General features: G+C 51.7%; 1 protein-coding gene across 3 annotated transcripts; it reads left to right on the top strand.

Annotated features, from left to right (window-relative positions):
* The first annotated feature begins 2,893 nt into the window (after positions 1 to 2,893).
* Positions 2,894 to 9,501, top strand: BATF2 (basic leucine zipper ATF-like transcription factor 2). Of its 3 annotated transcripts, none has more exons than XM_057729683.1 (3): positions 2,894 to 3,088; positions 4,394 to 4,498; positions 7,658 to 9,501. In XM_057729683.1, exons 1-3 carry the CDS (start codon positions 3,050 to 3,052, stop codon positions 8,336 to 8,338), a joined length of 825 nt encoding a protein of 274 aa, XP_057585666.1. In that variant the 5' UTR covers positions 2,894 to 3,049; the 3' UTR covers positions 8,339 to 9,501. The 3 variants fall into 3 exon arrangements, with proteins under 3 accessions (XP_057585666.1, XP_057585665.1, XP_057585667.1); XM_057729682.1 differs by having other exon boundaries at positions 7,655 to 9,501; XM_057729684.1 differs by lacking the exon at positions 2,894 to 3,088 and adding an exon at positions 3,896 to 4,135 and having other exon boundaries at positions 7,655 to 9,501.
* Positions 9,502 to 12,135: the final 2,634 nt, after the last annotated feature.

The raw sequence follows: 12,135 nt of genomic DNA, 5'->3' as shown, positions 1-12,135 counted from the left end.
CCTGCTGCCTAGGAACTCACTCTGTAGCTCTGGTTTGGGGAGGCCTCTGAGCCTTCACCCATGGGGGGCTTCTATGCTGGGTGTGGAGAAAGACTGACGGCTTGGAGGAGAGACGTGTGTCCTTCCTCCAGCTCCACCCCCGTCCACCAGGTGACCTTGCCTCCCTGGGCATTAGTTCCTCACCTTCTAAGTAAGAGGTTGGACTGGATGGCCCCAAAGGCTGCTCTGCCAGCCTTGCATGGCCATTCATGGTTAAACATTATCCAATCTGTGTCCCTCCCTCCCTGCCACTCCTCAGGGACATCAAGCCATAAATGCTGCCTTTTTTGATCTTCCTCTAGGGCTGTGGCCTTCTGAGAGGGGCCACAGGCATATTGGCTGACTGTCTCGCCTCCACCCGAAGCCAGGGTCTTGAGAGGGGAAGACTGGTGGTCTAGATCTGGGGCTGGGGGCTTGGGGTGGGGATACTTGGGCCCTAGCCTCCCCCCACCTGCCTCCAGATGTTTTTTCTTGGTTACATCATGCATGCGGCTACCCTGGATCCTTCCCTGAGGAGCTCATGGCTTAATGAGCCCCTCAGGTGCCCGCCTCAAGCAAGATGCCCCAGCCCTCCTGGTTTCTGGGAAACAAAAATAATTCAGAGAAGTTAGGGCAACCTCACCACATGGGGTGCCCCACTTCAGCCTCCTCTCCCAGGCCCTTCACAAGCAAGGAGGGCCAGGCCCAGCTGTCATGCCCAACCCCACCCATCCAGGGGTTTTAAATTACGAGGCTGCATAATTAATCCTGTGTACCCACAAATCTCAGAAATGGGAATGGATTCTACCCATTCTAAATGGCTAGAATATATGCAAAGAGCTCTCATCTCATTCATTTCCGTCTTCAAATCAACTTTATAAATAGGTATGATTTCTTGGTCATCCACAGTATACACACAAGAACACTGAGGCTGCAGGTGACAGACCTGGTGAGTGGAGTGCCAGGTGTCAGAATCAAGTCTGCCTCTAAAGCCCAAACTGGTTTCACACCCACTTCATAACATAGCAGGGACTATTACTCTCAATGCCCTGCTCATGACAGACATCCCTAATCAATCACAGCATGGCAGACATTGCTAATCAATTGCAGGGTTCTTTTCTAATAAGCTCAGAGGCAGCTGTGAATTCCTACACATAGTACTCCACGACAACATTACCTATCAGATCGAATCCACAGTACTTGCCATTCCTGTGATCCCACACCATCAGCCTTGAGCCCTCAGGACTCAGGCATAACCCCCAGATGCTCTAGTCAGCAGGTCACAGGACTCCACACTGTACATCAGTTGCTATGCTGTTCTTGGACAGGGATTAATGGCTCCACCATCCCCTGACCTGTCCCTTCCAAGCATGGTCTCTCTTAGAGTCACCACAACCATACAGGTTTGCTTGGGACTTCAGGTTTAGTTAGGTTTCATTTGTTTGTTTGTTTGTTTGTTTGTTTGGGGTTGTTTTGGGTTTTCGTTGCTGCATGTGGGCTTCTTCTAGATGTGGCGAGCGGGAGCTACTCTTTGTTGCAGTGCACGGGCTTTCTCATTGCAGTGGCTTCTCTTCTTGCAGAGCACGGGCTCTGGGAGCTTGGGCTTCAGTAGTTGCGGCTCGCAGGCTCTAGATAGCAGGCTCAGTAGTTGTGGCGCACAGGCTTAATTGCTCTGCGGCATGTGGGATCTTCCCGGACCAGGGACCAAACCCGTGTCCCCTGCATTGGCAGGCAGATTCTTAACCACTGCACCACCAGGGAAATCTTAGGTCTTTAACAGAAGTTTTTATTATGAAGCATTTCAGGTATACCCCAAAGTGTAGGTAATAATATTAGCACAGACAACTGTGTTCCCACAGTTGAAACAACAAAACATCACGGACACAACTGAAATCCCTGTGTGTCCCCTTCAGTCCATCTCTACCTCCACCCCCGCCAGCCCACCACTCTCTAAATTTTGTGTTTCTCATTCTCATGCATATTTTTATACTTTTCTTACATGATAGCATATCCATATTATTCAACATGACAGAAATTACGTTGTTCAGATCTTGTTGCTGCTTGCCATTTCCATACAACTGGATATTATGAACTTTTAGGCACTGTGATAAGTTCAGCTTTGAATCTTCCACCATATGATAGTTGTATTTGTTGAGCCCTCATTCTGCACCAGGCACGCTTTCAGGTGCCTTACCTGCCTTAACTCATTTAACCTTCACAATGAAATTATTTTTATCCCCATTTTACAGGTGTAGAAACAGAGTCACAGAAAGGTGAATTATGTACCCAAGTCACATAGCTTGGAAGCTGTGCTCTTAACTGCTAGACGTCACTCTCTCTACTGCTGCGTGGTCTGTTGTATGAAAACACAGGCATTAGCCATCTGTTCTCCTATTTAAGGGCCATTGCTTATTTTTGCAGACATGCCTCAAAATTAGTCTCACAGGGTTTGGGGGCGGTTATATTACCTCGCTTAATTCCTACATCAAGCCTGTGAGTGGATATCTGTATCATCTCCCTTTACAGATGAGGAAACGAAGGCTCAGAGAGGGTAAATCACCTTCTCAAAGCTGCACAGCTCCAGTGAACCAGAGGTGGGCTGTGAACCTAGGCTCCTGCAATTGTAGAGCCCAGGGGTTCTCCTGTATCCCGTGTGAGCCCTCAGTCCCCCACTGGCTTCCTCTCTTGGCTCTGTCCCTGGCAGCCTGCCCTACCTCTCCCAGAACACCCTCCCCACACCTGGCCTTCAGCCTCCCTCCTCCGGCCACCCTCCACCATCCTCCTTCCAGAGAAGGAGCCCAACCGGAAGGCCAGTTCATGTTAGGAAATTCCAGCCACGTGAGCCAACCCAAGCCCGGGATTCTGAGCAGCCGGTGGCTTTAGGAGAAACTGAAACTTGGCTTGCTGGGGGCGGAGTGGTCACCGGGGATTTAAAGAGCTGCCACTTCCTTGGGCCCCCAGAGGGCACCGGGAGGTCACTGGCTGAGGGACGCCCTGAACTGGGTGTGAGCCTCTGTTCTCCTTCCCCACCATGCATCTCTGCGGGGGCCATGAGCCACTGACTGGGACGGTGAGTACAAGGGACAAGGTTCAGGGGATGAGAAGGGGAATGTGCCCCAGGGTGTCCGTTGCCAGCTCTGGTCACACACCCCTTCTCTGAGCCTCAGTTTCCTCAGGGGATTGGATCGAGGGCTTTCCCGCTCTCACACTGCAGATCCAGCCTCCAGTTTAGAACTTAACCCCTGAATACTGCTCTCTCCTAACCTACCTGTTCTCTCACTGCCATTACGGGAACCTTCATTCCTCCCCAAGTTCTCTGGCTGTGGTTCCCTTGGAGGCCTTGCCTTTCTCCCAGGACCCAGGTACCAGAGGCCCACCCCATCTCTCTGCAGGTCTTTCCCCTAGGCTCCAGCCTCTCGGTCCCCGCCAGCACCTGGAAGGGGCCTGCTGTGGCCGTGAACCTAGGAGCACAGAGTTCTCAGCTAGGGATGCCAGGGTCTTGTCTGAGGTCCCTACACTCGGAAGGCACGTCCCAGAGTGACCTATGGGAGGAGGGTTGGGTCTCCAACTTTCCCTCTTGTCTGACCTTCCAGAACCCTAGGCATTTGGGTTAAATATTTCATCTAAGTTTCACGAACCCCAGTGTCGCGGGAGGGTCACAGCTGTCAACCAACCTTTGAGTCCACTCTTCTGTTAGAAGGGACTCGATCCATTCATCCTAGGCTACTGTTCCCCTAGAATGCGAGCCACTTGAGGGCAGGAAGTTTTGCCTTTTTTGTTTGCTGCTGTGTCCCCATAGCTCAGTGCGTGGACATAGTAGGTGCACAAGAAATAGTTGTTGGGTAAGTGAATATCAGCTTTGAGCCTGAGCTGGAAATGGGAACACAGAGCAGAATCGGAACCCCTGCCCTGCCCTCACAGACAGTTCATGGCTAGAGAAATCAACAGCTTGACCGTGGAACTATGAGCGAGCAGAACAACAGCAGCTGACTTTTATTAACATCTGCCTGCTCTATGGCCCGTGAGGAAGGGGCTGGTGCCTCCATTGCAGGGATCAGGCAGCTGGGCTCAGAGGTGTGAGTGATCTGCCCAGAGCAACATGGCCGATAAGGAGACGGTGAGTGTGAAGTCGGTTCTGTCTGGGTTTGAACCCCGTCTGTGCTGCCCCATCGTGAGCTGTGAGCAGGACCCGTGGGTCAGGCTGGCTGTCCACCGAGGTGTGCTGAGTCCGCGATGGGGTGCGTGGACGCCGAGGGAGCCCGAGAGGGCTTCGTGGAGAAAGCGGACCCTCAGGGACTTGATTCAAGAAGGGTACATCTTTACAGCTAGCAAGCCCCTGCTGGGAACCCTGAGCCCTCAGCCTCTCGCCCTACAGGACTCTGAGGAGCATCAGAGGCAGCTGAAGAAGAAACAGAAGAACCGGGCGGCTGCCCAGAGAAGCCGGCAGAAGCACACAAACAAGGCGGATGCCCTGCACCAGGTGGGGAGTGCCTCCTTCCCATCTCGGACATTACTTACCTGGCCCCCGCCACCTCTTCTCTGTCCCATGTGTGAGCAGTTCCCCCTGCGCTGCTGTATGTGCCAGGGGTGGGTGGTGGGCGTGGGTGGGTGCTGAGTTTGGGAGGAGGGGAGGGCTCTGCAGCTGAGATTTGCTAATTCCTGAGTGTTGAGTGGAAACCGTGTGCCAGACGCGTGCTGGGCTCCAGGGACATGACAGAGCATCCTCAGCCTGGGCCTGCCCTCAAGGCACCCCCAGTCTAGGGGGAGGAGACAGGAAGGGAGGCAAAGAGGGGGAACCCAGCTCAGTGATCAGCTGACCCTTCCCCACCCAGGATCCACCTCAGGAGGTGCTGCGCTGCGATGATTACCTTGCCTGTCAGGTTTCTGATGGGGGTGGCCAAGGTCACACTGTGAGAAACTGGGCCAGGGCTAAGATGGGCTCGGCACTCATTAGCTGTGATTCACTTCCTTCACTAAGCTTCATTGTCCTCATTCGAAAATGGGGACAGTAATCCCTGCCCACTGGCGGGACCCTTGTAGAGACTAAAGGAGGCAAAGGAGCCCAGTGGCGGGGGGGGGAGGGCTCCGCTCACACTTGCCTCTTCACCTTGGATGGTAACATGACCTTGGATGGTAACCTGACCTTGGAGCTTCCCTCTACCTCTGTGCAGAGAGAAAGGACACCACCAGTTCCACCCCCCGGGGGATAATTAAGAGCTGGGTTCAGGACCTGGCCTTTGGGAGAGTTGCATAAACGTTAGTCCTTAGAGCAATGAGTAAAATTCGAGCCCTCCACACCCAAAGGCCCTACACTCTCTGCAACCCCACCCCGACCTGTCCACCCTCCTCTGCTAACAACCTACACCCTGTTCTCTCCTTCACTGGCCAAGCACATTCAGCCTCAGGGGCTCCCCCTGGCTGCTCCCTCTACCTTCAGACAGCAGCCCAGCTAGATCCTCAGGTCTTTCTGGTTGCTTAGTTCAAATGTCACCTCCTCAGACAGATCTATCTAAACATCTGATCTAAAGAGACCTCTCCTATTACTCTGCTTTATTTTTCTGGTTAGCACTGACCATCTATCACACACTTAAAAAAAAGTTTGTTTATTTATTTTTGGCTGCTTCAGGTCTTAGTTGTGGCTCAAGAGATCTTCCCTTGCAGCGCACATTTTTGAGCTTCTCTCTAGTTGTAGTGCACGAGCTCTGTAGTTGTGGCATGAAGGCTCAGTAGCCCCACGGCATGCGGGATCTTAGTTCCCCGACCAGGGATCAAACCCGCATTGGAAGGCAGATTCTTAACCACTGGACCACTAGGGAAGTCCCCTTCTATCCCATATTTAGATGTTGATCATTGCTCATCTTCCTCAGCAGACTGTAAGCATCCTCAGGCAGGGAACTATTCTGTTCCCTGCTGTTTCCCCATCACCTGGATCAATGCCTGACAAATAGAAGGGACTCAATAATTCCCTGCGGAGCAAATGATAGAGTCAGAGTAAAGTACTCTGGGAACGCATAGGTGGGAGCAACACACAGATCGCTGGGTCAAGGTGATATAGAGATGAAGTCTGAGCTGCTTTTGAAGGATGAATAGGAGTTTTCCAAATGGAGGAAGGTGAGAAAAGGCATTGCAGGCAAATGAAATAGGGCTGGCACAGGCATAAGAGAGTAGCATCCTGTAGAATGCAGAATGAGGACAGATGCCCAGGATGGTGCCTGCCTGGCAGCAGTAGAGACTGGCTGCATTCGTTTATTCCTTCCTTCCAGAAATACCTATTGAGTATCTCCTGTGTGGTAGGCATATTTCTAAGCATTGGATATACAGCTGTGAATACAGCAGACAAAAGCCCAGCTCACCCTCCCCAGGGTTCTTATTTTCATGGGGGAGCCAGATAGACAAATAAATGACCCATGAGGTATTTAGGATATCAGATGTTGATAAGTGCTCTGGGAAGAATTAAAGCAAGGAAGAGGGAAGAGACTGGGGCACGTGGGGTGATGGAAACCTAACTAGGGAAGCCTTCCTGGAGGAGGTGACATTAGAGCAGCCTGAAAGTGGCGAATGAGTGAGTGACTCAATTTCTGGAGGTGAATTGAAGCCTTTGGAGAACTTGGGTGAAGAGTGGCCTAATGACATGTTTTTAAAATGTCTTTCCACATTCCATAGCAGAAACCAGCTTGGGAGTGGGGATGCGGGTGATTTTGAGGCCTGTTAGAACTTTGAGTCCATGGCTTAAGCAACATTTTAATATAAAGCACCCTTGCAGCTTCTTCTTTTAAAAAATGTCCCTTAAAGGGGAAAGGTGGGGGAGGGGGCCAAAGGAGGTCACAGAGCCTGATGAGCTCTGGAAATAAAGTTCCTTCTGCGTTTTCCACCAATGTTGTCGTCATAAATGGTTGTTTAAAACTGCAGGTTGATTCCTGTCCCACTGGGTTCTCAGAACCCAGCACTCAGCAGAACAGAACCTAAATGCCGAAGAGAACACACCCGTGCTGCCAACCTGTAAAACTCCGCCCACGGTGCCTCAGTGGGCGAGTTCTGGGCACTGGGGTGCCTAGAGGTGTCCAGGATGGAGGACATCTAAGTTGTCACAAGAAGACCACGTTAGGACTAGCGTGGGGATGGGAGTGTGCAGGAAGCGCCCAGGCAGAGGAGACCGGAAATGTAGCGAGGAAGCAGAGTCTATATGAGGAACAGGAAGTGGGGGCATCAGGAGAAGAAAACTGGTGATGTGAGCTGGGCATGCACAGGGAGTCGTGGGAGACTTTAAAGGGCTTTAATGTTCGACTGACGATGCAGTCACTGTCTCCTCTGGGCTGAAAGATCTGGGTGCTTTGGAGGGCACACTGGTTAGGAGGCTAGTGGAGCCCCTGGGTGAGTGGACACCCCAGGCTGGCTGGCTCAGCAACCTGGTGGTGGGGATGGAGAGCAGGCAGGTCTGAGCCCTAGCCGGAGGCTGAGCTGGGGAGACTTGCTGGTGTTATGAAAGGCTGGCCAGAGAGTAGCCAAAGGGCTTTCAGATGGCGGCGGTATCTTTCCTCCTAAATTGAAGACCCTGGGGGATTGGGAAATAGGGTTCATGCTGGGCCCCTGATTCTGGCTGACATACCCCTCCCCACCCATCTGCTTCTCCCCCCAGCAGCATGAGTCACTGGAGAAACACAACCATGCCCTGCAGAGGGAGATCCAGGCCCTGCAGGCCGAGCTGGTGTGGTGGAGTCGGACCCTGCACACGCACGAGCGCCTGTGCTCGATGGACTGTGCCTCTCGCTTGGCTCCAGTGCCCCTTGGCTGCTGGGGCCAGGCTGAGCGGTCCCCGGACCCCGTGCCCCATGGACAACATGGCTGCCAGGGGCAGCTGGGCCTGTTCCGGACCCCAGGCTCCTCTCCCTCTGCTCTGCCTCTCTCTCCAGATCCACAGCCTCATGGTTCCCTTGGCCTCCTCCTGTCCCCTCTGCCCTCACTGTCCCTTGGTCCTGCTGTGGTCACTGCATCTTCTGCCCCGCTGTCCCCTAGCCCTGTCCAACCTACCTCACCCACTGGCTCTGGCCTGCTGAGGGCTCCCTCCAAGCTCCACACTCTCCAACCCAGCACCCCAGCCCGACCTGCCCCTCTGCAGTCCTTCGGGCTGGAGCACCCCAGCAGGGGGAAGCCGGGGGCCTCACCCCACAGCCCCTCAGCTGCTCTGGGGCTGGGATCTCTGCAGGGCAGGGAGCAGAAGCCTACTTCCTCAGCAGCAGATTGGCAAGGGCTGGGTGTGGATCCCAGCCCCCACCCCTTCCTGGCCTTCCCTCTGCTCTCCTCTGCTCAAGTCCACTTCTAACCCGGCCCCCAGAGCTGGGCTGGCCCCTTCCTTGGACTCAGGAAGCAGCCTCAGCCCATGAGCATCTCCTCTGTTGCCACTGGAGGGTGCCTTTCTTGGCTGAGCAGCTGAACCAGGATCTCACCAGGGAAAGGAAGCTGTCACTGTGTGCCCACCACTCTGCCAGGTCCTGTCACTGCTGCTTCCTTATTTCAACCTCATGGTCATCCCGCAGAATCCAGATTGTCAGTCTACTTTTTCAGGAGTGGGAAGGAGACAGGCTCAGAGAAGCCAAGTGACTTGTTCAAGATCATGCAGCCTTTCTTGGGACCTGAAACACCACGATCTGCTCCTCCTTTTCCTGGTGGGATCCTGGCCCAGGCACCGTAGGGGCTGAAGTCCTAGAAACTGAGAGCTGGTGTGAGAGGTTTAAGTGCTGGGAGTGGGGAGGGGCTCTCCTTTCTGCTCTGTGATTCCCAGGGCCACAAAGCCCTATAATCTCTGAAACCTTGCCTTCCCTGGGGCCGGCCCAGAATCTAAGCCTGGGTGGGGAGGGTCCAGGCAGGAGCCCAGAAGTGAATTCTTTCTGTCCCTAGCAGTGTTTTCAGTGCCAAAGAACTGAACCTGTGGGTTGGAGTTGAGGACAAGCCAGGAGTCTCCCGTTCGATTTCTACATGCTGAGTACCTATAGCCATTTTGTGACCTTGGGGAGATTCTGAAGGTCAGCTCTCCAGGCTATTCCCAAAGAGCTCCCTGCATCCCCCTTTCTCCCAGAGCCATGGTGGGTGGACTTCTGAGAGCATTCATAGTATGCAGAAAAGGCAGGTGGAAAGAATGAGGGAAGGACGAGGTGCAAAGTTATATTTAAGCAAGTGCTGGACTTGAACCTGGCAGCAGTGAGAACTGTGTCTTCTCTGGTACCACCCCGCCTCTGTGCAGCCCTCAACCCCCACTAGCCTCAGGCCCCTCTGAGCAGTGCCCCTCATTGCTCTTTGGCTTGATGGCAGCTGGAAGAGCAGGGGCCTGGGACCAGGAAGGAGCTCAACTGCAGCGCCTGCTTGGGGGTGGGGGAGGGAGTGGGAGGTGGCGGGTTCTCATTCAGACTCAGGACAAACACTCTAAGGGGCCTGAGATGAGAAACTCCAGCTCTTCACCCAGATTTTCACACACATGTAAACAGACACTATGCCGGTATTTGACACACTCCAGGATGCTGAGCTCAAGTCTTGGTACCTATGTTATGGTAAATAAAGTGTTGTCCAAATCTTTTTGCTTTGGTTAGTTGTTTAAAGCCCTGGCTGTACTCTGTACTATTGAAACCAAAGGGCCTTTGAAAGAAAAGGGAATAGTCTAGAATTTTAAAGGTGGGCAATCGCTCGTGGACCTCCTAATCCACTGCCCACCCCCACCACCCCCCCCCCACATATCGCAGATGAGGAAACTGAGGCCTCGAGATGGGATGGACTTGCTCAGAGTCATGCCTTAAGAGTAGGTGTCATGGCCACAGGGTTGTGGATGGCCGCAGAGTTGGGGTCAGGGAGAACAGGCTGGTGGGAGGGAAGCCAAGATGCTGTTGGTTGGAAGTTGGCTGGAACCTGGGACAAGAGTCGATAGGATGTACGGTGCTCTAGGACTCGCAGGGAGATGAGGATACTGTGGCCTGACCTGCGTCTATATACCTTAAAATTTGTCAGGCATTCTGTGTTTAACTGGGGTTAACTCAATGATGCCTCTAAAAACTCTGCAAGGTAGATATAGTTATTACCCCACTGTTTGGAAGGGGAAACTGAGGCCCGGAAGTATTAAGGTCACATAGCTAGGAAATGGTATAGGCTTGATGTGACTTCAGGAGCACTTAAACACAGGTCATCCTGCCTTCTACCTTCCCGGAACTTTCCCTATAGGCCCTGGATGGAGGGGCTGAAACATGCCCATAGACGTGACCCAAGAGGCTAAAACCCTGTCTTAAGCTTAAAACAAATAAGAGAGGGGAGTGACTTAATTAACGTTGGTACACTCATATCCCTGAAGAGATGCTAAGAACAAAGAATGCTTTGAAGAATATTTAATGAGGTGAGAAAATGCTTGCAACATATCAAGCAGAGAAAATAGAATGTGCAACTGTCACTATAGTTTGATATTATGTTTGTTTAAAAATATAAACAGAATCAAAGGAGTAGGAGGAACTGTTGTAGATTCTTGAGGGAAATGAGCTAATATCTGTGAATCCCCAAACTGTAAACATAGCTACCACTGTAGCAGAAGACTTTTGCATGGTTGAATATATCCTAGAACTCTGTATCTGGGTGTATCTATTGCTTCATAACAAATTATTTCAAACTCAGTGACTAAATCAACAAACATTTATCATCTCAATTCCTGTGGAGCGGGAATCTGGGCACAACTTAGTGGGTACCCCTGACTCAAGGTGTCTCACGAGCTCCAATCTAAGTGTTGGCCAGGGCTGCAATCATCTGAAGACTCCACTGGGAGGATCCTCTTCCAAGCTCACTCGTGTGGCTCTGTCTACAGGCCTCAGAAGGTCCACTCCCAAGCTTATTCACAAGGTTGTTGGCAGGACTGAGATCCTGGAGGGCTGTTGGACTGAGGACCTCAGGTTCTTTTTTTCTTTCTTTCTTTCTTTCTTTCTTTCTTTCTTTCTTTCTTTCTTTCTTTCTTTCTTTCTTTCTTTCTTTCATATTTATTTATTTGGCTGTGCTGGGTCTTTAGTTGTGGCATGCAGGATCTAGTTCCAGGGATCAAACCCAGGCCTCCTGCATTGAAAGTGCAGAGTCTTAAACACTAGACTACCTGGGAAGCCCCCATCACGTTCTCATAGGCTGTTGGTTGGAGATATTATTTCTTTGCCATGTGGGCCTCTCCATAGGACCACTTGACATGGCAGCTGCTTCCCTCAGAGCAAGAGAGTGAAAAAAGGTGAGCGACACAGAAGCCACAGTCTTTTTGTAACCTCATTTCAGGCATGACATTCTGTCACTTCTACTATATTCTACTGAGTAGAGGCAAGTCACTAGATCCAGCCCACGCTCAAGAGGAGAGGATTACACAAGGGCATAACAACCAGGAGGCAGGATCATTGCCGGGGGCACCCATCTTAGAGGCTGCCCATCACACTGGGTAAGAACCAGCACTTTCTTGGATCCCTTCTTTTTCCTTTTATCATCAGTACTAGCAGCTGGCTTTCTTTGGGAAGACTATTTCTTTAAAAGGAAACAATTTTGACCCCTTTGCAGCAATGGCAATGCCCCTGCAGTGGGCAGAGTGGATCCGGTTGGTTAGAGGCTGTAGCAAGGCTAGAGACCGACAGCCTCAAGTCAGCCTTGTAGTGAGTACAATGCAGAAGCTCACTCTGCTGAATGACCTTTGAAGTGATGCTTGAACAGTCAGTGCTGAAATAGCAAGTAGGTGCAGGCCAAGAGTCTTCTCTGCTTTGAATAGTAATCACTCACTGGCAGACTAAAGTTTAAATTCAGTTTAAACTCTTTGAGCTGTTCTTTTTTTTTTCTTTCTGGTATTCGCCTCTATAGTGGTTTGATTGGCAGTTCCCTAAAAGATAAGTCTACCCATAACCTGTGAATGTGCCCTTATTTGGAAAAAGGGTCTTGCGGATGTAATTAAGTTAAGAATCTCAAGATGAAATCATCCTGGATTGTCCAGGTGGGGGACCAATAAGAGGAGGTCACCATTAATGGGACGAGAAGACACAAAGAAGAAGACCATGTGAAGACATAGGCAGGACTTCCCTGGTGGCGCAGAGATGAAGAATCTGCCTGCCAATGCAGGGGACACGGATTCGA

Source organism: Hippopotamus amphibius, chromosome 3, assembly GCF_030028045.1.
Source record: "Hippopotamus amphibius kiboko isolate mHipAmp2 chromosome 3, mHipAmp2.hap2, whole genome shotgun sequence".
NCBI classification, from domain to species: domain Eukaryota; kingdom Metazoa; phylum Chordata; class Mammalia; order Artiodactyla; family Hippopotamidae; genus Hippopotamus; species Hippopotamus amphibius.
Note: the sequence above shows the minus strand (reverse complement) of the source record. Positions and strands in the feature narration are given on the sequence as shown.

Excerpts from the sequence above, each read along its gene's own strand:
- BATF2 (XM_057729682.1), top strand. The coding sequence starts at position 3,050 with ATGCATCTCTGCGGGGGCCATGAGCCACTGACTGGGACG. Across the intron at positions 3,089-4,393 it reads ATGAGCCACTGACTGGGACG|GACTCTGAGGAGCATCAGAG; the intron begins GTGAGTACAAGG and ends CTCGCCCTACAG. Across the intron at positions 4,499-7,654 it reads AGGCGGATGCCCTGCACCAG|CAGCATGAGTCACTGGAGAA; the intron begins GTGGGGAGTGCC and ends TTCTCCCCCCAG.